This window comes from Andrographis paniculata, unplaced genomic scaffold (genome assembly GCF_009805555.1).
Source record: "Andrographis paniculata isolate CXL003 unplaced genomic scaffold, ASM980555v1 Contig98END, whole genome shotgun sequence".
Classification (NCBI taxonomy): Eukaryota; Viridiplantae; Streptophyta; class Magnoliopsida; order Lamiales; family Acanthaceae; genus Andrographis; species Andrographis paniculata.
The window spans coordinates 237,279-264,876 of NW_026137637.1; the positions used below are offsets into that span (position 1 = coordinate 237,279).

Consider the following 27,598-nt stretch of genomic DNA (forward strand, 5'->3'; position numbering starts at 1 on the left):
TGCTCTTGAGGTTGTCTTTCTTTAGGCTTCTACATTGTTGGAAATGTGCTATGTTCTTGTCTTTTTAATGTTGTCATCGTAAAGGGAATCCTCGGTTCCCTTAGGTTGTTCCCATCTCGGAAGAAGCCTGTAAAGATACTCAACGACATCTCCGGAATAGTGAAACCATCAAGGTACAATTCACATACATATATATATCGAACCTTGTAAAATTTTATTTTATTTTTCATTTTGCTAATATAATGGTGAGTCATTAGGATGACGCTACTTTTGGGACCTCCAAGCTCGGGTAAGAGCACGTTGCTTAAGGCGCTAGCGGGGAAGCTTGAGGAAAATCTTAAGGTGTTGAACCATGTCTTAAATTTACTTCCCAAAAGAAATGTAATAATGCTGTAAATGTTTAGGTGAGATGATCATTTTATTGTTGTCTGAATTTTAGGAGATTGGAGAGATCACATATTGTGGGCACGAGCTTAGGGAGTTCGTGCCTCAAAGAAGTTGTGCGTACATAAGCCAACACGATCTTCACCATGGGGAGATGACTGTAAGAGAAACCTTGGATTTCTCGGGTCGTTGCTTTGGCGTTGGCGCGAGGTATGAATTGTTGGCCGAGCTCTCGAGGAGGGAAAGGGATGTTGGGATTAAGCCGGATCCGGAGATTGATGCTTTCATGAAATCCATCGCCGTGGCCGGGCAAAAAACGAGCTTGGTCACCGATTATGTGCTTAAGGTTGGTTTGTTTGTCGGTTCTGGACAAAACTGAAACTGTTTATAATTTACATGTGGTTTGAAAATTCAGCATTATATTCTTTCATGATTAATAATTTGGATGAGGTTATTTTTAGAAAACATTGCACTAATCCCCTAAAAATTATACATCACTGTGCAATATTTTCTAAAATATAATGAGAGATAATAGTGCATAATTTTCAAATCACAAGTGAATTATAATCATGTTTGCCTAGTTCTTATTGCATCATGTGTTGTTTGTTGTATTAACGCCGCAGTTTTAATTTACTCGATAGATTCTAGGATTGGATATTTGTGCCGAAACTATGGTTGGCGACGAGATGCGAAGAGGCATCTCCGGCGGGCAAAAGAAGCGTGTCACCACGGGTGAGTTCTTAGGACAACTCTACGATATATACATGTGTATGCTTTGTTAGAAGTTAGAACATCATGGATTCGATCGAACTTCCATTGATGTAGGAGAAATGTTGGTCGGGCCGGCGAAGGTGTTCCTCATGGATGAGATCTCAACCGGTCTCGATAGCTCGACGACGTTCCAAATCGTCAAGTACATGAGGCAAATGGTGCATATAATAGACATTACCATGATCATCTCCCTTCTCCAACCTGCCCCTGAGACATTCGATCTATTTGACGATATAATCCTCTTGTCCGAAGGACAATTAGTGTACCAAGGTCCACGTGAAAACATCCTCGACTTCTTCAACAGCATAGGCTTCAAATGCCCCGAGAGAAAAGGCGTCGCGGACTTCTTACAAGAAGTAACCTCAAAAAAAGACCAAGAACAATATTGGTCAAGAAAACACGAACCTTATCATTACATCTCGGTCTCGGACTTTGTCAAACACTTCAAATCCTATTACATCGGACAAAAGCTTTTCTCCAAGCTCGGTGTCCCTTACGACCGGAGCAAAGCCCATCCCGCCGCCTTAGTAAAGGAAAAATACGGTACACATAACATTATTACATCGAACGATCATCTCACCTAGTACAAGTAAAGTGCGCATACTTACAATTTACTTCTTCTTACAGGTATCTCGAACAAGGAGTTGTTCGAGGCATGTCTGTCGAGGGAATGGCTACTCATGAAGCGCAACGCCTTCGTTTACATCTTTAAGACAGTCCAGATTACGATCATGGCGTTCTTTACATTCACGGTCTTTTTTAGGACAACCATGAAAGCGGGACATATAGACGACGGAGGGAAATTCTACGGCGCGCTTTTCTTTAGTCTCCTTAATGTAATGTTCAACGGAATGGCTGAGCTGGCAATGACTATTTTTAGGCTTCCCGTCTTCTTTAAGCAAAGAGACGCTCTGTTTTATCCGGCTTGGGCTTTCGCCCTCCCGATTTGGCTTCTTAGGATTCCCATCTCATTTATGGAGTCGGGAATATGGATCCTTCTGACTTATTACACCGTTGGATTCGCTCCGGCCGCGAGCAGGTTTGTAAGAATGGCCTTTGAACATTACATTGATTCATTTATGCGTGTAAGAATGGTCTTTAGAACGTTGTCTGTACATGGGCAAAAATTCGTAGGTTCTTTAAACAGTTCTTGGCGTACGTCGGGATTCATCAAATGGCGTTAGGCTTGTTTCGATTCATCGCGGCGCTTGGACGGACTCAGGTTGTTGCAAACACTCTCGGCACCTTCACGTTATTGCTGGTCTTTGTGCTCGGTGGATTTATCATCGCCAAAGGTTCGATCTGTTTCGATTCGGTTGATGTAGTAATGTTTATAGTTTGCTTAATTGGATTAAGAGTTAGTTAAGACAACAGCTTGCAAGAATTACGAATGTTTTCTGCTGGCAGATGACCTTCAGCCATGGATGAAATGGGCTTACTATCTGTCTCCTATGTCATACGGACAAAATGCGATTGTTCTTGTCGAGTTTCTTGATCCCAGATGGTCTTCGGTGAGTCATGACCAGCAAGTTTAAAGACCACGTTTGGATTGATTTTTTTAAAATAAGATTTTTTATATAATATTTGTGAAAAAAATATTTTTTTATTGAAAATTTATAAATGAATAAAATTAATTTTGATTTAAAATTACAACCAAATAGGTGTGTTTTTTTAGCAATCAAATATCAGTTTTCTACTATTTAAACTCTGCGAATTCCGAAAAAAATATATTTTTTCCAATCACATTAAAAAACTTCTCATCATATATTATTTTAATATCAAACCTAAACCAAAATTTCTCAAACTCATCAAAAGAAACACCCCCTAATATTAATGTTATTTTTGGTAATTTTAACATTTTAAAAATAATTTTAATTTTATTATTTTCAATTTTTTTTTTGTAAAAAATTATTTTTAATGCATTCAAGTACAAAATTAATACGCCATGATTGGATGTTTAGTTTAAAATATGATATTTTATAAAAATAATAATAGTCCGCACCATGTTGATTTAATCAAGTTAGTCCCCTAACTTGAAGTGATTAGTATTTCATCTTGATAATATTACGATATATCTAATATATTTATTGATTTAAAATTAAAATATATTGTGCTATACGAAATTATACAATGTGCTCTCAAAATATATTTCATATATTGTATTAAATTAATATTTATTGTTTGGATTATATATTATGTTGGGATGTACTTATTATATAGTTGTCTGATATTTGCTATTTTCTTTACGGCAGCCAAACGACGATCCAAGATTCGCCGGAAGTACAGCCGGGAAGGAGCTTCTTGCCGCGAGGGGAATGTTCACCGAAGAACATTGGTATTGGACATGTGTCATTGCACTCTTCGCATTTTCTCTCTTCTTCAACCTCTGTTTCGTTGCGGCTCTTACATACTTGAAGCGTAAGATCATCGTATCAATGACCTTGTCTGAATTTCACTTGTTCCATACTTGTTTTCTTACACAATTGTGTATGTAATGCAGCCTTAGGCGATTCCAAATCCGGCGGTTCAAAATCCGATGATGAAGAAAACAAGAAAAATAGGGCGGCGAATAGAAGAGTCGCGACAGAGCAAACGAACGAAGACAGCAAACGTGGAATGGTTCTTCCATTCAAACCGCTGTCGCTCTCGTTCGATCATGTTAACTATTACGTCGACATGCCACCGGTAAGAAATATAAAAAACTATAGATGTACGAACAAAGACAAGAACATTAGGACGTGTTTAATACAAAGAAAAAGAAATAAGAATAGAGAAATAAAAATATATTTATTTTTTCTTATTTGTTATAGGGAATTTGAACTTGAGAAATAATAATTTCTCATTCTCTATTTTTATTTTTTTAAAAAAAAAAAATCAGTAAATAATAGATGAGAAATAGATAATGAGTTTATTTGATAATATTTTTAATATTCAATTTTTAGGATAATAATCTATAAAAATATAATTTTTTTTAATAAAGCATCAATGTTTGTTTGTCCAAGAGTTTTTACTTGAGAATTTTTTTTTTTTTTTTTATGTAAGGATATGAAAATGGGTGGATAATATAAAAAATACTCGTATATTTCTCTGTACATATTAAGAAGTGATCCGGACTTTCAATCTAAAATCAAATGGATAAGTGGAGTGGTTCTTCACCTTTATGAGCCAAATAAGTTCCCACATCATATCCAATGTGGGACAATATTTAACAATACCAAACGCTTGTTTTGCTGTACGATTCTTACAATGTGCATGTATTTTCTAGGAAATGAAAGGCCAAGGCGTCGAGGAGACGCGCCTCCAGCTTCTGAGGGATGTGAGCGGCGCTTTCCGGCCGGGAGTCCTAACTGCTTTAATGGGTGTAAGTGGCGCCGGAAAAACTACATTAATGGATGTATTAGCCGGAAGAAAAACCGGCGGATACATCGAAGGCGACATTAAGATATCCGGTTACCCGAAAAATCAAGAGACATTTGCTCGCGTGAGCGGATACTGCGAACAAAACGACATCCATTCGCCACACGTAACAGTCTACGAGTCCCTTTTGTATTCGGCATGGCTTCGTCTTCCCGCCGATGTAAACAAAGGAACGCGACAGGTAAGTCCGTCATTTTTATTTGGGTAAATTGCATAATATCTCCTTTTGTTTTAGTAAAATGCATAAAATATCATGTTACTACAAAAAAAAATATATATATTTGTAACATAATCTCGTCCTTAAAATTCCCATAATTTTGTCTCTAACATTATTAATAACGGAAAAAATAAATTTAGGGACAAAAAAAATTAGTTACAAAGTTTACTTGTGGGATTTTACTATTCTAACTTATTTTTCCGAAAAAAATTAAATCAAACACCTATTTTTTTATTTATTTTATTACACAAATCTAATTTTACATTCAAAACATCACATTAATACATATTTATATCACATCAAACAACTATTTCAATTTAAAATTTTACTATTCAAAACAAAAACCAAAAACTGTAATCTTACAAGTAAACACACACGTTTCTTGTAGCAAGTGTTTTATTTATTGCGTCAAACTTCTTATGTTAAATTAAAATAGACACAAAACACCATTTTCATCCAAAATTGATATTGATATTTAGTTATAAATACGCACCTAATTATGCAATTTTTATATGAGTCAAATATTTCAAATAGTCTTAATTGAATAAAATAATAATAAATACTCCATAAATTATTTATTTATTTATTTTATTCAAAAATAATAATATTTAAGATATTATATATATTTATAAAATTTGCATAATTATATGTTTCAATTAAACATATGTTATAACGAAAGAACATATGTGTATATAATATAACATAGATTATTTTGTGCGATTTTACTAAAATATAAGGGATATTATACAATGTCTTCATTTTTATCTCGAGACAAATCTTCTTCTTATCTGTTTATGTAATAACGAAAGTACGAATGTTGTCATGTCTTTGTTCGTTTTAGATGTTTGTCGAAGAAGTGATGGAGTTAGTCGAGCTGAATCTTTTGAGAGGCTCGTTGGTCGGTCTCCCGGGAGTCGATGGATTGTCAACAGAACAGCGAAAGAGGCTAACCATTGCTGTCGAGCTAGTTGCAAATCCGTCGATTATTTTTATGGATGAGCCGACATCGGGGCTCGATGCAAGGGCAGCAGCTATAGTCATGCGCGCAGTAAGGAACACGGTGGACACGGGGAGAACAGTAGTTTGCACGATACACCAGCCGAGCATCGATATTTTTGAAGCATTCGATGAGGTACGCATATACAAAGACGAAACTAAGTGGGGGCTAGAGGGGCACTTGACCCCTCAACCCCCAAATTTTGTTTTTTAGTTCAAAAAATAATAAATTTATGTATTTTTTAGTAATTTTCTTCAAAAAGATTTTATTTTATTTTTATTTTTGTGTAAAAAATTATACTCTCTCCGTCATTTAAATTCATACTTATTTTTCTTTTGGGTTATCATAAAAAAATATTCTCGTTTCCTTTTTAAGTAAAAATTATTACATTTTTGTACATTTTTTATTATAAAAAAAATAACAATTATTACTCACTTTTATTAAAACTCGTCTCCCATCAAATGAGCATAAATTTGAATGAGGGAGTTTTATAGAGTTTTATTGATTTGTCTTTTAGTATTTAATTTTTTTAGTAAAAAATAATAAAATTTATATAGTTATATTAAAATTTTCCACTCCAAATATATATTATTTTTGTTCGAGCTTTTTTGTTTTTCCTTACTCTGCTGCACCAAAAAAAAACCGTCATTGAATTAATATAAATAAACTCATATTTTTGGCCCCCCCTCCCCCTGAAATTCGAGGATTAGTTCTGTCACTGAGTTTATATGTTATCGAAGGTTGTCTGCTTTAGCAACTAAATATGTTGTCCTGATCAAGATAAGCTTTCATTGTAGTTGCTTCTAATGAAGAGAGGAGGACAAGTGATCTACGCCGGCGCTCTTGGTCGAAACTCTCAGCTTTTGATAGACTACTTCGAAGTGAGTTTCATTGCAATTGAGATCGAAGTTTTAAGACATGATAAGTACTAGGATGTTTATGTCTTCGCTTGTTTCGATATTCCTATAGTCTATCCCGGAAGTTTCCAAGATCAAAGACGGTTACAACCCGGCGACGTGGATGTTAGAAGTTAGCTCCTCTTCGGTCGAAGCTCAACTTGGAGTAGACTTTGCGGAAATATACTCCAACTCAGATCTATATAGGTATTAAGCTTTGTCTACATAAACACTTTTGAAACTGTTGATACTATTCATTAATCAATAGTAATTTTTTTTAAAAAAATTATTATATTAAATATACTCTCTCCAGTCCTGTAAATTTAGAATATTTGGATCTGACACGGAGATTAAGAAAAAATAAATATTTTATTGAAAAAGTGATAAGAGTAAAAAGATTGTTTAGGATATTTTTGGAAATATAGTTAGAAATTAAATAAAATGACGAAAGAGAATATAATAAAAGTAGTGACATTTGTTATAAATAAGTGTTAAATGAAGAATAATAGTTAAACGTTGATTTGTTGACTTTGCCAAAATTAATAATCGGGTAAATTTAGCGGACAGAGAGAATTTTTTTTTTCTTATAAAATATCAAATCAAATACTTAAGTCTGCAAATATTTCTATGTTAGACAAAATGTACATTGTATTTCGAAGTGTCTTATGTTGTTCTAACTCTAGGAGGAATCAAGAACTCAACAAAGAACTAACCACAACAACTCTCGATTCCGAAGACCTCTTCTTCCCGACAAAATACTCCCAACCGTTCTTCGTCCAATTCGCAGCTTGCTTTTGGAAGCAACATTGGTCGTATTGGCGAAATCCGCAATACAATGTGATTCGATTTTTTATGACAACAGTCATCGGGATCATATTCGGAGTCATATTTTGGGACAAAGGCAAAAAAATGTGAGTTCTCTAACAAATTTCAACATTGTACTTTACACATGATGTAGTTTTCTTACAATTCTTTTAATAGGCACAAGCAACAAGACCTATCAAATCTCCTCGGAGCAATGTACGCCGCCGTTCTATTCCTCGGAGGGACTAACACCTCAGCCGTCCAATCCGTAGTAGCGATCGAACGGACTGTGTTCTATCGCGAAAGAGCAGCCGGGATGTTTTCAGCCTTGCCGTATGCCTTCGCGCAGGTAAAGTTTAAGGATATTGTCCTAAATTCGCACATCGACTGATTGTCAAAGCCGGCTAATAGTAGGAGCAACATGAGCGATTTTTTCAAAGCCTCTGCTTCAAGAGACCCATATTTTTAAATTTTATCATTAGATATAATAAAAAAATTAATTTAAATTTTATCTCATATTTTTTTCTATAATTACCAAATCCAATTCTAATTTTAAAATTAAACTCTAATTATATTTTTTTTCTAAAATTAATCTCATATTCATCTACCCTCAGAATTCGTAGTTATTATTATTAGTGGTGGTGGCGGCTTTATTATTATTGAGTTAGTATATTTCATTTTATTATTATATTTTTCGTTTATAATATTTCAGAGAAAAAATTAATCAGACCTATTATTTAATTTTTGCTCAGGACCTACTGATTGTTTGAGAATTTTTTTTTGCGTAATATTTAGGTGAGCGTCGAGACTATTTACATCGCGATCCAAACGTTCGTCTATAGCCTCTTATTGTACTCCATGATCGGATTTGAGTGGGGCGCGACGAAGTTCTTGTGGTTCTACTACTATGTGTTCATGTGCTTCGTGTACTTCACGTTGTATGGAATGATGCTCGTCGCGCTAACGCCGAGCTACCAAATCGCGGCCATCGTAATGTCCTTCTTCCTTAGCTTTTGGAACCTCTTCTCCGGCTTCCTCATCCCGAGAATGGTAAGGAGTAACATAGTTAAGAAACAAACTAATGCCACTCTGTTTACATACATATTTTTTAAAAATTTTGTATTATTTATCGGGAGTAATTTTCTAAAAAAATATCACATCAAATATTTTTTCTTTTAATATATATTATATAAAATACTTAACTTTTTTTTACTGGTTTCAAAATGTTTCAAACTTCTATCTTAAAGGAACCATTATTTCTCAAAATTTCTCTTTTAAAAAATATCAGTTCAAAGCATTACATCATATCGTATATCTATTTATATCACATCAATACTAAGATTTTATTTAGCAGATACTATTGAAAATTTGAGATTTTGAAAAAAAATTAAAATAGTAAAAAATTAGTACTTGATATAATGTTTTATAAGAAAAAAATAAGTATTGTTTTTATTACTGTTTTATATTTTTTTTTCTTAAAAAATATGAAATCAAAATAATTAATTTTCTTTATATATATATATACTAAAAAATTATTTTACATTCAAAATATCAAATTGAATATCAAATAACTATTCAAATTCAATTTTTTACTGTTAAAAAATTTAAATCCACAAACAAACACAATATCTCTGTAAACAGTCTTATTTTTTTTTTCAATTTTTTTACTGTTCTCAAACTAAAGCAAAATTCCAAAAAAACTTTCAAAACATGTAACTAACCAACCAACGAATTACATGACATGTAAAATGACGACGTATGTGTGTTTGGCTGACAGGAAATCCCGATATGGTGGCGGTGGTACTATTGGGGGTCGCCGGTGGCGTGGACAATATACGGGCTTGTAACATCGCAAATCGGGGAGCATATGGAGCTTGTGGAAGTGCCGGATCACGGGCGGATGCCAGTGAAGGAGTATTTGAAGAAGTTCTTGGGGTATGATTCGGACTTCCTCGGGTATGTCGCCTTGGCACATGTCGGATGGGCTCTTCTCTTCTTCTTCGTCTTCGTCTATGGAATCAAAGTGCTCAACTTTCAAAGAAGATAGAGATGAAAATAGAAATTGAGATATCTTAAGATCATTGCTTGCTTATATACTACTAGAATTTGTGATCTAATTATGTGTTGGTTGTTTTTCTTTAATTTCATGTGATTTGTAATAAATTGACAATGATTGTGAGGATGGTATATTCTTACACACCAATATATGCAATATGTGTGTGTGTTGTAGTAGTATTAGTAGTTTGTTGTGTATGGTTTTATTGTAGAACAATTGTAAGAAAAATAATATGTATGGTTTTATTGTAGAACAATTGTAAGAAAAATAATATGTAAACTTGTTTGAGAAATTGGGACATTTATCTTCTTTTTTTTTCTTTTTTTTTTTTTTAATTTTTGGGATGACGTGGGAACCCGCAGCCGCTATCCGAAAGTGCGCCCTGGGTAAACTCTCGGTCGAACCTAATACCCTGCAAACTAGACCCGACGGGAAAGTCACACTAGGCTAACCATGTGTGAGACATCTATCTCTCTTGTTTGTTATCTTTAGTTTTTGTTATGCTCCATATTTTAATTTTATGAATATATACTCCCTTCTCCGTCTACGGTTGCAGTAAAAAAAGATAAAAATATATTTATTAATATTGTATTTGTATAATATAAAAGTATTGATATTTGTGTAATATATTGTAAGTTGGAAGGGTATTTATTATGTTATATAGGTAGTACTGTTACTAAATTAGGAAATAGTAATTTATTTTGAACCGAAAAAAAAAAATGATAAAAAATGAAAAATAAAAAATGAGAAAAATGGATAGAGGGAGTATAATATTTTTTTACTAATAGTTATGACTATAGTATCACTAAATAATTGTTAGTGAACAAACCAAATTATTAAAAGACGTTTTTGTCCATTTAATCCTCATTTAACATGTTTTTTTTTTTAATTAGATTTAAAAAACAAAAAAAAAAAACTTTGAGTGCTTGTTTATTGCTCATAATAATTTTAAATGTTTTTTTTATGCCGGCACTTAAACTTATATGTTTATTAAACATTTTTATTTATTTATTACTTTTTTAATTTATTTTTTAATTTTTTAATTTATAATTTTTATTTTAGTAAACAATAATTAATTTAACATTATTTATTATTACATTATTTTTTTTTATCAATTTTTAATAATTTTCTATAGTATCTTTTATTTTATTTTTATATTAAAATATTATTATTTTTTAATTATTAAATAAGATTTTGTAGGTAGTAAAAAAAATTGTATAAAAATGTAAAATATATTATTTTAAATAATTTTTTTTTTTTTAATTTTTTAATATGAGCATTTTAACTTTTTTTTTTTAATTTTTATATAAAATATTTTATATTTTTTTATTATTATTTAGTATCGGAAGAACACTGAACACACACATGAACTCAATTGAGAAGGGTTTGGAGAGTGAAAGGTCTAACTTACCCCTGTGTTACGGCTTTTCCTTTCACTGTATAAAGCTGCTCGACAGGAAAATTTACAGTAACCGAGTAAACCGAATTCCATCATATAGTTCTGGAATGAAATTTCAGTTTTGTAGAATACCGCAATGAGAGAGAAAGAGAGAATGAAGACCCACTGCTGGGTTCAAGCTTCCGCCTCAGATTTCACCGGGAAAGTCCCGCAGCCTCGAAGGTCAATTATTTTCTTTTCCTTTTTTCTTTCCATTAATTTAAAATTGAATCCTTTGGTATGATGAACTCGGATCACTATCATTATTAGTTTTTTATCCGGCTGACATTACAGTGGGCACACAGCTGTGAATATTGGGAAATCGAAGATTGTGTTTTTCGGTGGTCTGGAGGATAAGAAGTTTCTCAATGACGTCAATGTTTATGACATAGGTAACTTATGTCTTTTGGAAGATACTAATCTTTATCAGGATTGCTAAGCTGTTCAATTGTTTTCCTGGTATTAGGTATCTATGCATTTTGCGATTTTATTTTATTTTATTTTACTTTAACATATTGGAGGCTGGAGTTTGTGTTGATGTTTATCATAAAGGAGTAGTGATTGACTAGTGAACATTTTGAAATGCAGAATTGCTTTTAGTATGCTGTTCTACTTTGTGTTTGGGTGAAAATTTTACATTTTTGGATCCTAATCTTGGTGGCTAGAAAAGAGGGGCTAAGGATTATTGATTCTGGATAATAGTCTAACAGATGTTTTTGATAATTCTAATCAACTGTTGTATTTTACTTGAGATCATTTCATTTGAGGCCGACTAAAGAACCATCAAGTGGTTAGTAGCCAAGAAAGCAGGAATTTTCTCCCAAAACTCATATCCTTGTTTGGTTATTAGGTCAATAGAATGTATATAGCCATGTGGAGCTAGTAGTAACGATTGGCTAAACTATAGCAAGCAGGGAATTCAACTAGTGAATGCTTATCCTAACTCCTACCAATAAGGACAGAGGTTAGCATTGTAGTGTAGGTTTTTGTGTAGGGAAACTTATCAATTTTCAACCTTAATTTGCTAAAATTGTTGTTATGCGGAAGGTGCTTGCTAATAGCTGGCATCTGCAGAAACTGCTGACAGAGCTTCCCATAACTTGGGCAATCTTGTTCGGCAAGTGACTGGTGCTGGTTTCTGGATAAACCTGATTTTCAGAATGGCTTTCTTCTTTTTATGCTTTTTACCTTTTGAACAATGATATATATAACTGGTTGATGACAAAAGATGCAAGATTTATTTACTAACTTTAGTTTAGGGTGTTAAAGATAATCCGATTGGGTATGATATATAAAAATCTTTTTTAACGACTTCTAATTTCATTTCTTTATGCATCTTGAGTTGATTTAATTGATAAAACTCATATTCTGATGGATTATGAATTTGTAATGCTACAGACAACAATATGTGGTTTAAACCAGAGTGCACAGGCTATGGTTCAGATGGTAATGTGGGTCCAAGCGCACGTGCATTTCATATTGCCGTTGCTATTGATTGTCACATGTTCATCTTTGGTGGAAGATCTGGTGGTAATAGGTATCCTTTCATGACTTATTTTCATATCTTCATGTAACATAATTCATGAACTGGATGTTTACAGAGAAAATTTAATTTACAGGTTAGGTGATTTCTGGGTTCTAGATACCGGTAAGCTTTTCGATTTTACATTGAGTATTTGGTGATTAATTTCTCTTGTTACCAAACAAAGAAATTTCTATATTGCTTCCTCATTTCATATTACCACAGATATATGGCAATGGTCTGAACTCACCAGTTTCGGAGACTTGCCATCATCAAGGGATTTTGCAGCTGCTTCAGCTGTTGGAAACCGTAAAATTGTTATGTGAGTTTTGTATATTTTCTGTCATCTTCAGCTAGTTAGAGGATAATATAAATAAGCATAGAATATACATCTCTATCTCAGCTTGAACTATTAGGAAATCATGTCATTTTGGAACAACATGGTACTGGAATGAGAGATTCTATATTTTGAATTCCCACAATCACCTATTTGTGAAAAAGTAGTTCGCCTACACAGCTTTATGAAAATCACTCTGGCTGCACCTGAGGTGTGCTGCAGGAATCAAAGATGAATAAATATGCAATGATACATCTCCTAATTAGTTTAAACTTTGAAATAAGGTGGTTATTAAGATTGTTTTATGTATTGTATATGAGTGTCTGAATTTAATGCAGGTATGGTGGTTGGGATGGCAAAAAGTGGCTGTCTGATGTCTACATCCTAGACACAAGTACTTTTAGTGTTTCATGCGGGTTAAATTTAGTTACTTTATCAATTATTGCAGTGAAGCCAGGACCTTGATATTTAATTCATTTTCTTGAGCAGTTTCACTCGAGTGGACAGAGTTGTCAGTTACAGGGACAATACCTCCACCCAGATGTGGCCATTCTGTCACAATGATTGAGAAGAGGTTGCTCATCTATGGCGGTAGAGGTAATTTAAATATTGTTCACCAAAATGGAGAAATGAGAAATACTTGTTCCTATTTAATTCTTCTGATTATAGGAAACAGTGGGTTGTGCAATTGCAAAAATCCTCTAAATTTTAAAATTTTGAAGGTTAGAGTTCTTATATAACTTTATTTCACATTATATGCTGACACTAAGAAATCTGCACCAGGGATATACTGTTTCTCATGTTCCAATCTTCTGTCTGGCATTTTAGCTACTTGTTAATTTGTTTTTCAATATTTCGGTTGTTTAAGTTGAATTTTTTTTTTCCTAGTAATTTTTCATCTCTCTCTCTCTCTAGGTGGTGGAGGGCCAATCATGGGTGATCTATGGGCTTTAAAAGGACTTATTGAAGAAGGTATGCCTTCCTTATTTACTTTAATCCTCGATCCAACAAAAGTTTTGAGCATAATATTGAATGAGACCTCACTATAAGCAATATAGGCAACAAGTTCCTCAACATACTTTCTTAGCCCCTTTGCTGTCACGGACTCGAGTGAGTTAAGTTTGATGCAAGAAATCGGGAAAATTGACTGTGGTGCACAAATTTGGAAATACAACACCTGATAGCACTCAAATGGTACAAAAATATGTGTCGATTAAAAATAATTTATAACATGTTCCTAGTAATGATATGAGTGATTCCTGCATATGAGCAAATTGTAAAGACTCGATTCAACTATTCTACTTGCATAGATCTGCTGCCTAACATTTATTTAGCCAACAATACACCTCAACTACTAAATTTAAAAGAATATTGTACACTACAAGAGGAAAAGATCACGACGAAAAGAAAAGGAATTAGTCATCTTTCACCATTAAAGAATTGTTCGTTGGTGTTTGATTCCACAATAACCTTGATTACATTTGTGTAGTATGTGACATTTTACAATGATATGAGGTATAACAATTGGTAATTGATTCCTAATTCAAGATAGGTGCAGAAGAATGATGTTCTAAAAAAACATAACACCTTTGGAACACCTCAAGCTTGAGATGTTTACTTTGCCTTTTTTATGGTCGTTAGTTGTTTTCGATTAGCCATACATCTGTTTTCAGTTTCCTGAGCATTCTACCTTCAGTCTCTTCATCATCCTCTGAGTTGTTTTCCTTCCAAACAATTGATTCTGGTAATTTCTTTCTATATTAAGATCTGCTTATTGTAAGTATCTTGACATTTTTAGAACTCATTGCATGCTTAATCTATTCTATAATTAACATGTTTTTATTGTGGAAGGAAGAGAATGAGCCCCCTGGATGGACCCAGTTAAAGCTTCCTGGGCAAGCTCCTTCACCTCGTTGTGGACACACAATGGCTTCTGAAGGGCCCTATGTAATTATCCACATTCTTTAATTTTTCAAAAGTGCTATTATTTTTTATCAAGTAACACCACTCATGTGTGCTTTATTCATAAACCTCTATTGGTAGGCTATACAAATCTACTCAATAGATCATTTTATTTGACTTCTTATCCATTCACTTCGCTTTAATTTTTATTCCGTTAGAACAAGTGTGTGGGGGGGGGGGGGGGGGGGGGGGGATATGTTCACTTATGTTGTATTATTGTATTCATTCACAGGGCTATGGTCTTATAATGCTCACAAGATATCACATTTGAAAAGTTTCATTGATCCTACACAGTCTACAAGTGACCTTATCTGATTGTTTCAGAATGAATTGCTTCATGTTCTGTGACATGTGTTCTTTCAATGGGAAAAAAAAGAAGTTCAGTTACTATTTATTTGTTCTCTTATGCTAGCTGATGCATAAATGTATTTCATATTTTCAGCTTTTATTATTTGGAGGGCATGGCACTGGTGGTTGGTTGAGCCGTTATGACATTTATTACAATGATTGTATTGTTTTGGACCGGGGTGTGTATATTCTCTTGCCCTCAATAGACTTTATATTCTATTTATGATGTTAGTACAATGGATATATGATATGTGAATCATGGTTCTTTTTTTCTCTTATTAGATCTAGTTCTTAGTATTTCCTTCATGGTATGCTGTCTTACCAATTAAGCTACTTTATCGGTTGAAGTAGCAAGTTTATATTAGACATAAAATAAGAGGAGAGTTTCAATCATAAGATGTCGAAATTTTCTTTTCATCATCAAAGCTTTCAGCGATTGCTCTAGAGCATTGTTTTAAGTGCTTGGAGGTTTTAACTTATGGAGATCAATAAATAGATTGTGATGCCATTTGGTGTAGTTCATTAAATTCAATCCAGATGGCTAGCTGTGTAAAGACGGTTATTTATTCAAGCATAAAGTATGTTGAGTAAGGGCATGCACGAATGTTCTGTCAAAACACATTCTAGTGCACAAACAAGCTTTTGATTAAAAAGAAAAGTAGTCTGCTGATAGTAGTAGAAAGATGATTATGATGTAAGCAGTTTCCTTTTCCTGAAAATTTTTTCATTATGATACAAGTTTTGATTAGCTGAAGTACTACATTTAGGTTTCGTCTGAGTCGGATATGCAATCAACATAAGTTAGTGCGGCTCTAATATTCCCAAGTGTTGTGATACAAAGTGTGATGCTGTGATTGATCATCTATCAGTCTCTGAATCCTTTTTTCTTTTTTATTTCCCCCTAATCTTTTTTTTGGTTATGATTTTTTACCGTTGTATGCTCTTCACTGCTGCAGTATCTGTACAGTGGAAACGATTACCCACAAGCAATGATCCACCTGCGGCTCGAGCATACCACTCCATGAACTCTATTGGTTCTCGGTATCTGTTGTTTGGTGGCTTCGATGGAAAATCAACTTTTGGTGATCTCTGGTGGCTTGTCCCTGAAGGTATGTATTACCGAGTGCCCCTTTAATCTGCATTGATGACCATGCTACCTACAGAAATTATCTTGAGAAATTTTGGTTTGCCAGTTTATATTTACTTCTAGTAATAAGATTTGGAAGTTAAGTATAGGATCAACAGTAGTAATTGAAATGCTCGCAAATAACAATCATACTTTTAAGAAAAAGAGGGCTAATGTGTTTGGGGAAACATAAATATGTTGGTTGATTCCCCTATGTAAAATAAATTAATCACATATATGGAAGTTGTTTATATATATATATATATATATATTTTTGTTTATACCAAAATTTTTTATACAATATTGGTATATATTTCTAAATACTGAAAATTTCACTATGATATATAATAGATTTCAGTATTTTTGGTGTGGAAAAAATACCTAAAAATATTGGTATGTCGTAATTATAATAATAAATTACATTGTTTATTATATTTGGCTTATACTCTATAGGATTGAAATTCATTTGCTCAGAGCAAATTCTTGAACTTGGATTTCATTATTTTGGACTTGATGTTCATCCCATGATTGTGATTGACTCAGATGATCCTATTGCAAAGAGATCAGCAGCACCATCACCTGAAGTTGGGCCACATGCAAATGCTACTGCAGACAGGGAAAGGAAGGTAATTATGGATGTGGAATTGTTTTGTCCGCAATGAAAGTATTAAGCTTTATTGTCTTTAAAACTGACCACTCCTCTTTATCTGATTTTGTGAAATGTACTCTGAATATATATTTTTTTCCATTTAAACTGGTCCAAAAATACCCACATTTACTGGAGATAATTATGATACTAGGAAATAAAATCAAATATTAAATTTACTGTAAGTATTAAGACTAACAACAAATATCATAAAATATCTTCTCTAAAAATAGCTCTTCAATGTATTTTCTATTCTTTCTTCAGGATGGCCAAAGTGAAAGATTTGCAATTTCAGAGTTACAAAAACGATTACAAATTTCAACTCTACGTTCCAATCCTGAGCGAATTGTGGATGAAATGGATGACAAGGAACTTCTCCAGCTGGCATCAAGAGTTGGTGGAGAAAATTCTGTAACCAAGATGCAGGTTTTGTCATAGTTAATTATTTCCATAGATTTCAAAATGACCAAAGCTTGTCTTTCATGATTTTTGTGTTGGTTAGGCTGTAGAGGCCCTTCGAGACCACTGGAAGAACTCCTCTTCTCAATCTATAACACTGAAGGAGCTTAGCCCATTAGTTCGTGACTACCAACGTTTGATCACCCATCATCATATGTGAGATTGAAGTCTTTTATTCTAATTACTTGTTATTTATTTATTTATATTTGCTTCTCTGTTTTTCTTTCCATAGTGTAGATTTTCTGGCCATTTCATTGATACGTTGCATTTATTGTCAATCTAATCATTGCTTAACATATTGTAAAGTGACTTCCTAACATGGATAAAGACCTGTTGGAGGAACTAAAATAGATTAAGTATAAAATTATGTATCTCCATATCAACTTTAACTTTGAGGCTTGGTCCAAATTTCCATTGTTACTCATTTATGAAAAAGTATTTGATGTGCAAAATTTATGAAAAGAATTCCCTCTGTACAAATGATAACAGCTTGGTTGTTATATGTATGTATATATATATATATATATATATGTAGTAGAAGGACATTAGCGTGATATCAACAAATGGTAACTCCCTATTCTGTATTGGAATTTCTATAGCAACCATAAAGTATGTTCTTACTTTGGTATTTAGTTGTTTTCAGGTCATAAAATAGTCATTCAAAACCTCTGTGCATCTATGCTGTGCATTGGGATAATTCGATATACTAATGTATTGCGGCCTGTTTTGTTCTTGAACAGAGGAAAAATTGGATCTAATTTAGAGCTTGCGGAATCTGGTTTTCCTGGAAAATTTTCCTTCCGCTACTATCATGTCAAAAGTGCTTCTCAGGTATGTGATACATTAATCCTCACTGAATTTGTCATGGTTCTTTCATTTAATTTTTCATTTTCCTTAGGACTTTTATTCTCATAATTAAGATTGATTATATATATATATTACATTTCTTATATGAGTGAATCAAATAAGTGGTTCTTAGAAGTGCTTTTGATATAACAGTTAAAAGTTGGAGAATTAGAATGATTTTCATATATATAATATACCCTCTTATTTGATATCTAACAAAGTTGGAAACAATTTTCAAAACTTGTGAATAGGGAAGAAAAAGGATTGTTTTGTGGGATTAAAAAATAATCATGTCTTAAGTTCATACAGTGAGCATGCCCCTTAATGCATTTTGGATTTAAGAATGGTTCCTAGTTCGAGTAAATTTATTCGAGTTTTAGTTCTACTCCATACATTTATCTATAGATAAATAGAAATTAGCACATCTTCGGATCAATTTAAACTTGTACATGGTGTGGTTATCATTCATACTTAACATTCACAGCAGTAACTCTCATGTTTGAATTCTCACTCACTAATGTGTGTAAAAAGGTTCCCCACACAATTTATGAAAAAAAAAAAAAAAAAAAAAAAAAAAAAAGAGAGAGAGAGAATAAGAATAAGAATTTTCTTGCACTTGAGTAGACTAATTAATTAGTACGCGACATAAAATCTGTTAAATTTCTCTGTGGAAGTACGGGTTCTCTAGGCAAATATATCCTCAATAGTGATTGATATGGAGTTTTCTTTGGTTAGGCAACTCTTCTCTTAGCCAGAACCAATTTATCGAATAATTTTTTGCGCTTGCTTAATGATTTTGAAATTTTTGAGGATAGACATTAAATTTTAACATATTGTCGATTTAGTAGTGCGAGAATGAAAAAAACAACTAAACACAACCTTAGCTCTCTAGATATCTTTGCTTGCATCTCTTTGTTTTGGTGCATTCTAATTCCAGCAATTTTGTATTAAACTTTCAGTTGCGATTGAACGACATCCCAAATCTATTGGCCGAGTACAAAGAGCTTCTCTCTCATACAAATATCGGGTAAGTGTTACAGCATTTGAAGCCCTTAATTGTACGTGTCCCATGTAATACATACCCATACATATATGGATGTATAGAAGCCGGGAATGAATATTTAAGAGGTCATAATTCAAACTTAGCGGCTTGCTATCCATCCACCGGTAGTCTTCCAACTTTTCCACACAATCTTTATTGCTTAGAATGTGTCTCAGAGCATCGGCAAGTTTTCTTCTTACTTCGGGTGCATATTTATACTCTAGTCTTGTTTCAAGCTTATTGTATCCAACCGAGATGCTGTTATGAAAGCTTTTATCCATTTGAACGGCATTTGTTGATTTAATGTTAGTTTTGAATTCTTTCGAAACATGATGGCATAAAATGTTCGACTTGAAGAACAGACATTGTATGGACGAGAATTATTTCGAATTGTCAGATACTGGACATTTGTACTTTCATATCTTCTTTTTTATTTACATATACAATAGCTTAAATTTTATCTAAATTTCATTGTCTATGAAGTGTGAAAATTAAAATATGCAAAAAATAGTGTTAAAATTTTGTAGGAAGAAGAATCTCATTTTCTTCTACTAAATTCATCTAATTCTATCATAAATACTAACTTATCTCGCACACAATGCCGATTACCTTGGTTCGAGTATTCCTTTATTGCTGTTCAATTCTATCATAAATACTAATTTATCGCACTCCTTTATTGCTGTTCAATTCTATCATAAATACTAATTTATCGCACATTAAGGCGTAAACTAAGCATCAGGTGGAGAAAGAATTCTCGATGAGACAGAATTCTCGATGGCAAATTCATTACAAAGAAACATGTGCATATGTAAAAATGTGATGGATGTAATGAATTAATAGTGTCTCGTCTCGTTACAAGGTTTTAGCAGTATAGGGCGATCGAACTACAATGAACAGACAAAGCTGGGCTGCTAACATTTTATCTGTTCCCTAAATCACTTTTTGTCTCAATCACCACAACATAATAGAGTGTGTCCCATAAGCAATACTCTGGTAGTGTAGGGTGAATGTTCAAACCCTTGATATCTTCAAATTTTGTCAGTCACACATAATTTGCTTAGTATAATTTGTTTTGCCGAGCTTAATATACAAGCTATTAAATTCGATCAATATTTATCTCAAAGAATAAGAGTTGCGAATTCTGGTGTCATAAATAAAAGTAAAAAGACGAAATAGAGTGTCCATATAGGTCAGTCACATACTAGCATCCCTTTCTTTCAACCAAGAAAAGGATTCACACTTGCAGCATATCAATATCATACAATACAACCACAAGTTCTTTATGCCCAAATAAATATCACACAATCTCTCTCTCTCTTCTCCCTCTCTCTCTCTCTCTAATCAACAAACATATACCGCAGAACAAGAAGAAGAAGAAAGGAAGACAAAGCACAGCAACAACCATATCTCACAAACACAACATGTTGCCTCCAACTATCCCATTCCTCCTGAACATATCTCTAGATAATCAAGAATATATATATATATATATATGTATGTGCATATATAAACGATACCTGCAGTAGCCCGTCTACCTGAAATTCATATTTGGCCTGAACTGATCGATGTATGAGGACACGGGCGAAATGGGAGGCAACCCGGCTTCCGAACTAGGAAAAGACTTCGGCCCTCCTTCATTGGAGATTAAACCATAAGTGATGTCCGGGCGATGATAAAGATAAGTATCTGCAACTGCAGGATGAGCTGCGGCCATGTGAGGATCGAGATGGTTCAGTCTGCCAAAAGGTGAAGAAGCGCCTTCACCTAGTCGAGGCTGGCTCAAAGACCTCTGCGGTGGAGATCCTGTACTGATTTCCGTCGTTGAGGATCTATTGGGGGCAGTGTGAAATAGACTGCCACTAGAAAAAGGGATTCTCGACCCACCTAAAGGTTCGGAAAGGTATCTACTGGGAGCAATTTCAGGGAGAAAATTAGCATGACTTGATCCAGGATGAGCATCACTCGGCAATCTGAAAAGACCGGGAGGAAAAATCGGAACTTTAAAGGTGTCTACAGGTAGTGTTTTTCTAGAAGATTCGGCGGGCATTGGAGCTACACCGTGGATTTTCTCATTCAACGACTGTTTGGCTAGATGAAGTGCCTCTAGGACAGATGATAAATTATTTGAAGTGTCTTTAGGTATAACTGCAAGATCGAGAGATGAAGAAATACCCGGGATAGCTTTATGAAACTGAGAAGATAAGTCTCCTGAAGGATGCATTGCCATGATAGATGCAGGGAGATGGTGTTGAAGTCTGAGCTCAGATGCCTCGGGCTGTTGTTTGTCCTTTGTTGTTGGAAATGAAAATTCCGATGCTGAAGATTCGATGAGGCCATTGCTCTTCTCTTCCTTCAGGTTTCCAGAATCAGTATCGACAGAAATCAAGGAATTCATGGGCATTTGGGGTCCTTCAATGAAACGAGCATCTGCTGATTCGTGATTTGTTTCTTGTTTAACCAAACTCAGTGTTTCAGCAGCGCGTGACACGATGGGTGCCTCCATTTCATACCGTTCTTCAGTCACATCTGAATGGTTCCCCGGATCATACGACTCCTGGAAAACCCTTATCATTGTTAGAGCAGTACAAAATTTATGGAATTGCATTATTTCATAATCACATTTTGAAAGACAACAAATATATTTTTGAAATGGACATCACTTATTACAAAAATGTTATAAGGAATAGTGATTCCCAACTTAATCTCCGAATTTAAGACTGCAGTCATACTAACACTAATCTAAGGGATTCTATTAGAACTCCAAACTTGGGAATCTACTATAGCGGTGTTCAATCCAATTTTAAAAAATAAAAAATAAAATAAATCTGCTCCTAAATCCATGGATGATATGAACTTTAAAAGCCACATCCCCAAAGGAGACGCCATTCCCATAGGTTCAGTTGATATTCCGACTTTCACTCTGGGAGTTTATGTACTAATCAACAGAGTTATATATTGTTGAATTAATCACAAATATTAGTGCTAAATGATAAATATTTGTAATGACATGTAATTTATAACCTTATTTCATTCCTAAATAAAATAGCTCTTTACGCGTACAATTCATTAATTTCACCCGTACCATAAGGTTAATATTCAGGTCCACTTTTAAGATGGAGAACAGAAAATAGTGTACCTGTGTGCAATTGTTGTTTTCTCTGAATTTCTCCTCCCATTCTCTCTGTGCCTTCTCTTCCTCTTCATACTGATCGATTAGTCGTGCTTGACGCTGCAATGCACTTTCCATGTCTTCATCCCTCTCATGCGCACTATAGTAATGCCCATTAATCTTTTGAGATTCACTATGCAACCCCTTTGTTCCACTATCCAGATGGTCTTTTTCATTATCATATCCAGAACCTTCTCTCGAGGCAACAGTTTCACCATCACCATCATTCTGTATCTCCTCCATTGATCTAGCACCAAAATATATTAATAACTATTTTGTGAAGCCACTGAAAATAACAAAGATGGAAAAACCAAGAGACAAAAGGCAATAGATCCCTTTAACTCTTGCCACTATTCATCAACTCAGTTCCCGTCAAAAGTGAATTACTATTGTCAAGGTAAGTTTCCATGAATAACATCAGCAGTGTTAATAAAAGTAACTATGTTATTAGAGCCACTGAGATAACATTAGCATTGCTATTAGACAGGCCATTATTGGGAGACTCATTTGTCGCACAACCAGTTCGCAGAGTACCCAAAACGTGAAATTACACTTTCAACCCCACAAAATGTATTCATCTCTATGTCCGTTCATGATATGATTGTTAAAAGTTCACAGTAGTTTCCCAGTTTAATGAATTTGATATGTCATAGGACTAAAAGAGTAGAAAATTATTGTGGAAACAAATATGCAAATGCAGATTTACCGCATCAATACTGTAAGGCAAGAAAATTCACCTGGTCTCCCTGCGCCTTATTCTCCGACATGATTTACCAACTCTTCTTGTCGAAGTAATGGATGAAAAACTAGCTCTTCGTCTAACCGATTCCATGTATTTTTTCTTTTCGAGAGTATGTTGTGAGTCTTTAGTACTCTTCCAGGCCAAGCTTCTACCAGTGGATGGAGAGGACTCAATTTCAGAACTGGAATATGCCTCTCCTTCATTACTTCTAGGTTTCACATTGTCAGAAGTTTCTTTCATCGACAATGACCCGTTGCTGGGATTAAAGTTGTGCGAATTTTCGTCCTTTTCAGAATCTGAATCATACTCCTCTGAAACATCACTTATTCCACGATTTTCCAAAATTGCAAGCACATCTGCTGTTGCCTTCTCAGCTTTCTTTCTCTGAACAGATACGAACTGCAGCTCCAATTCTAGTTCCGCTACCTGTTGCAATTATAAGATTCAGTTTATACAAAACCAAATGATCAGTGAGGCAACCAAGCAACAGAAGATAACATTCTGTGGATATTTTAAATCATGAGATTTTTTCTTTGGCAAGCCTATAATTCTTCAAAGGTGTGCCTAAACTCAAATTACCCCATGAAAATAAGAAATGCCTACAAGTGACAAATTTTCACATTTACATATAATGGCTTCAAATCACAGAGCATTAAAACCAATGTAAATCAGTATTCAAAGGTCAATACAAAACACAGGAGATTGAACCCTCTTGGGGAAAACTCACCCTCTTAGCCAGCTCATCCGCTCTTTGCCTTGCTGATTTTGAGACAGATCGTTCAGATAACAACCTTGCACGGAGAAATTCAATTGTCATCGCACTCTCTTCCATTGTAGTATTCCTGACATAACATCGCCTCAAAGGATCAGAGCTACTAAATAATATGATCAAACATCCAACCCAAGAAATGTAAATAAATGGTTATTTAAAAAAGTAGACATCAATTCTTTACTCAGGCCAAATAAAGTACGAAGCTCCTGGCAAGGTACCAATAACGAAGTACAAGCAGTAAACTGAAACCACATCCTTAGAATATCCTATTCCAAAGAAAATAATCAGTTCTAGCTTAAAGTTATTATGCTAGTTAAATACAGGAATGGAAACTTTTGCTTCAGGTAGAAGACTAACGTCATGAATGCAGGAGGTCAAGGTTTATTGGGGTGACAAATTCATAATAGGGTGACTAGAGCACATCTCTGATTCTTAACTTACAATTGAAATTGTCTCAACTCAAGGCAAATTGGTGAGTTCCACATGCACAATCATAAAAAAATCAAACTGTGACAGAAAGGGAGCTTAAGAGAAGAGTATGAGAGTTGATTCGGTGCAATAGAGAAGAAACTGAGAAACACAACTCCAAAGCATCACAGAAAAACTACAAAACATGAAAGTAGATGCTTGTGTATTGTACACTTGCAAATTTTTTTTATAAAATAAAAAAGGGAAAAGAAGAAATACTTGGTGGTTTTAAACAAATGTATGTTGGCATACGCACATACGGGGAATAGCTTTTTTCTACTTTGTAGTGTATCTTTTACTGTACTATATTGTTGTATTTATTGTACTTCATATTCGGTATATGAATTTGCTAAATATAGAAATTTTGATTCGCATTGTATTTATACTTGGAACTTTCTGGAAGTTTTTCTGTCGTAAATGTTCCTCTATAAACAATATATTATGATTCATGTTCTTCAATAATATACTATGTCCGGATCATGTGCTGATTGTCTATAATCATCACCATTAATTAGACTAGTTGGTAAAGGTCTGAGATTATAAGAATTTGGCTTATACTTCATATAATAGTTAATAGGAAAGGTGATTTCATAGCCTTCTTATCCCTATCCATTCTCTCCTGAATTGAATATAGGTTATACGAATATTTCATATAATAGTTAATAGGAAAGACTCTCATAGCTTGTTTATCCATATCCATATACAACTCTCCTGAATCCAAAAAATAAAGGCAGAATAGTGCAAATTAAATGATGAATCCAATATCAAAAGCAACAATGAAACAGAAATAATGTGGGAAAAAAATAACTGCTACCTTGTTCGACAGACTAAATGTATAATAAATTAATTTCGATGTTTGTTCCTAACAATTTTAACATGAAACCACCATAATACATTCAACATAAATTTTTTCATCGCAAACATCCTCATCAACATAACCATGAGTGTGTTAATAAAAATATGACTTCTTTGAACTATTCATGCATTATACATTTTTTAACACCACCATCCATAAATCATCAGACAATATAAGTTGGGGGGGGGGGGGGGGGGGGGGGGGGTAAATAGCCAGTGCAAAGAATTTTATTTCAATCATACAGGAGGTCACATAAAGTTTTCTTTTGTTGCTTGTGTTTAAAGTTTCAAAAACACTAGAAAAGTAATTATTAAACATTGACAACATTATGTATTCCAATAGTTTTAAACAGGCAAACCTCCATAAGTCTTCATATGCCACTTGTTTTCTACACTATGTTTTTTTTCCAACAAACTAAAGATTCAAGAACACTGGAAAAGCAACTCATTAGATAAAGTACTTCTTAATATGACTAAACATGGCAATCAATTTTCACTGTACAATTAGTATATGCAAGTAATATCCATTAGCAAATTTTTGGGGACAAGACAGGAAGTAAAATTAAGCTTCATTCCACACTCACATTGAAGCAACAACACCTCAATTATCAATTTGAACCAAAGCGACTTCAAAGTTCCCATCCATCCATCAACATAGACTTCAATTACACTCGAATTAACATAAATTGAAATTTTCTTTACATAAATATCAGACCACAAAATTGATTAATACAAAAATCAGATCTTTCAAATTTCCAAACAAGGTATTCCTAAAAATCACAGAAAAAGTACCAAAATCACCATGACCTAAACGAAAAAGGATAAAACACACATAACAAAATCTCCACATGACTAAATCTAGTACCTGGAACCGTGATCCTCATTCAAGGAACTTGACATTTTCCAGCTCCAAAACCTCCAAACAGTAATCAAGAGTACAAAAAACTTAAAAAGACCCGAGTCAATTGACGGAAATACCAACAACTGTCTAGCATCATCAAATCCGTGAGAAAAAAAATTATATTAATGATCATAATCATAATTTCGAAAGTAAAACCTTTTCTTACCTTAGCAAACACGCGGCCTACTCAACAGCACCAAGTAGGGGCCTGGCCTGCCAATTCATCCTCTTGCCTCCCGAATTACCACTCTCCTATGCTGAATCTGTTCATTTACTTCCTGCAATCGAAATTCTGGATGAATAAAAAGTAAACAGATGCTCATGCTCCACGAAGTGGCGATGATTTTCACTCTGCCTAGTGCCTAGGACTCACCGGCAGTTTTCCTTTCGTTTTTGGGTACTTCGATTTATACATGTAACTCATATATATATATATATATATACACATATTATATTATATATATATATATACACAAAGCAGCCTTGACTGAAATCTAATACGTCGTCGTTTCCACTACTGGACGATGTCGTTTTGATGACAATTATTTCAATATTTCTATTTTCACATTAATGATCTACCGTCTATTTTGGTGTATTTTTCTGAAAAAATAAATTAAAAATATTCTTTTCGTCTGCTCGGTAATGTGAAAAAAAAAGTAAAAATTGTGAATATTTTTATATTTAATTAAAATATATCTTTTATAAAAAAAAAAGTACAAATTTTAATTTGAATATATTAAATTGACTAATAAAAAATTTATTAGTAAATTAAAAAAGTAATATTTATACTCCAGTTAAAATATCTGATAATTTTTTTTTCCAATTATAAAATTTCAAAATCAAACAAAAAGTATAATGCAAATAAGCATATCCACAAAAGTGTCAAAAGGTCCAATTTTGATCATTAAATCAAATTCAATCCAATAATAATATCCTGTCTGCAAAACTTATATTGTTTTGTCCCAAAAATATAGTTTGGATTGTGTTTGGCATGTACAGTGGATAAAAAGTACGGTAAAAGACTTTTTTGTGTATTAGTGTAAAAAGTAGTGACAATTGTGTAATAATAATGAAAAAGTAAATGTAGTTTTATTGTAATATGATTATTTATGGAAATAAGACTATTGTTTTGGGACGAACAAAAATAGTAAACAGAAATATTGTATTGGGAAGGAGAGAATATATTATTAATATAAACATCCACACATATCTTAAATTTAAAAATTCATCAACTAATTGAATTATGTTATTTTTGTTTTAACACATTTAATCAAATTATAATAATTTTTCTACTTATCTTATCTTTTGTTTTTTTTTTATTAATTTTTAATATTTTTTATAATACTCTAACTTTATTCTTATCTATATCACTCATATGTTAAAATACTTATTATTATATAATTTTCATAGATAAATGGAATAT

The 27,598-nt window shown here is 33.5% G+C and overlaps 3 protein-coding genes across 9 annotated transcripts; 2 read left to right on the forward strand and 1 right to left on the reverse strand.

Moving 5' to 3' along the window:
- The first annotated feature begins 258 nt into the window (after nucleotides 1-258).
- Nucleotides 259-9,557, forward strand: LOC127243849 (pleiotropic drug resistance protein 2-like). Its single transcript, XM_051264053.1, has 17 exons — nucleotides 259-342; nucleotides 440-730; nucleotides 1,026-1,116; nucleotides 1,210-1,698; nucleotides 1,783-2,194; nucleotides 2,290-2,450; nucleotides 2,563-2,666; nucleotides 3,408-3,573; nucleotides 3,656-3,840; nucleotides 4,421-4,753; nucleotides 5,631-5,921; nucleotides 6,584-6,667; nucleotides 6,756-6,889; nucleotides 7,369-7,593; nucleotides 7,664-7,835; nucleotides 8,282-8,536; nucleotides 9,264-9,557. The coding sequence occupies exons 1-17, from the start codon at nucleotides 259-261 to the stop codon at nucleotides 9,531-9,533; spliced, it is 3,747 nt and encodes a 1,248-aa protein (XP_051120010.1). The 3' UTR covers nucleotides 9,534-9,557.
- Nucleotides 9,558-11,008: 1,451 nt separating this feature from the next.
- Nucleotides 11,009-19,559, forward strand: LOC127243730 (protein GLUTELIN PRECURSOR ACCUMULATION 3). Its single transcript, XM_051263893.1, has 16 exons — nucleotides 11,009-11,163; nucleotides 11,275-11,372; nucleotides 12,379-12,517; nucleotides 12,600-12,628; nucleotides 12,728-12,824; nucleotides 13,178-13,233; nucleotides 13,329-13,436; nucleotides 13,755-13,811; nucleotides 14,695-14,786; nucleotides 15,244-15,328; nucleotides 16,106-16,258; nucleotides 16,819-16,901; nucleotides 17,186-17,347; nucleotides 17,424-17,536; nucleotides 18,121-18,211; nucleotides 19,186-19,559. The coding sequence occupies exons 1-16, from the start codon at nucleotides 11,078-11,080 to the stop codon at nucleotides 19,255-19,257; spliced, it is 1,521 nt and encodes a 506-aa protein (XP_051119850.1). The 5' UTR covers nucleotides 11,009-11,077; the 3' UTR covers nucleotides 19,258-19,559.
- A 796-nt stretch (nucleotides 19,560-20,355) lies between these two features.
- Nucleotides 20,356-26,595, reverse strand: LOC127243729 (uncharacterized). Of its 7 annotated transcripts, none has more exons than XM_051263888.1 (7): nucleotides 26,549-26,595; nucleotides 26,342-26,453; nucleotides 26,140-26,190; nucleotides 23,907-24,021; nucleotides 23,175-23,605; nucleotides 22,405-22,684; nucleotides 20,356-21,822 (listed from the first exon to the last, which is right to left on the reverse strand). In XM_051263888.1, exons 3-7 carry the CDS (start codon nucleotides 26,172-26,174, stop codon nucleotides 20,800-20,802), a joined length of 1,884 nt encoding a protein of 627 aa, XP_051119845.1. In that variant the 5' UTR covers nucleotides 26,175-26,190; nucleotides 26,342-26,453; nucleotides 26,549-26,595; the 3' UTR covers nucleotides 20,356-20,799. The 7 variants fall into 7 exon arrangements, with proteins under 7 accessions (XP_051119845.1, XP_051119847.1, XP_051119849.1 ...); XM_051263890.1 differs by having other exon boundaries at nucleotides 26,140-26,219; XM_051263892.1 differs by lacking the exon at nucleotides 26,140-26,190.
- Nucleotides 26,596-27,598: the final 1,003 nt, after the last annotated feature.

Coding starts and splice junctions, on each gene's coding strand:
- LOC127243849 (XM_051264053.1), top strand. CDS start 259: ATGACGCTACTTTTGGGACCTCCAAGCTCGGGTAAGAGCACGTTGCTT. Junction 3,574..3,655: donor GGCTCTTACATACTTGAAGC/GTAAGATCATCG, acceptor TATGTAATGCAG/CCTTAGGCGATTCCAAATCC. Junction 5,922..6,583: donor TTTTTGAAGCATTCGATGAG/GTACGCATATAC, acceptor CTTTCATTGTAG/TTGCTTCTAATGAAGAGAGG.
- LOC127243730 (XM_051263893.1), top strand. CDS start 11,078: ATGAGAGAGAAAGAGAGAATGAAGACCCACTGCTGGGTTCAAGCTTCC. Junction 11,164..11,274: donor AAAGTCCCGCAGCCTCGAAG/GTCAATTATTTT, acceptor CTGACATTACAG/TGGGCACACAGCTGTGAATA. Junction 13,812..14,694: donor AAAAGGACTTATTGAAGAAG/GTATGCCTTCCT, acceptor TGTGGAAGGAAG/AGAATGAGCCCCCTGGATGG.
- LOC127243729 (XM_051263888.1), bottom strand. CDS start 26,174: ATGTCAAGTTCCTTGAATGAGGATCACGGTTCCAG. Junction 23,606..23,906: donor CGGATGAGCTGGCTAAGAGG/GTGAGTTTTCCC, acceptor TAATTGCAACAG/GTAGCGGAACTAGAATTGGA. Junction 21,823..22,404: donor AAAACAACAATTGCACACAG/GTACACTATTTT, acceptor AGGGTTTTCCAG/GAGTCGTATGATCCGGGGAA.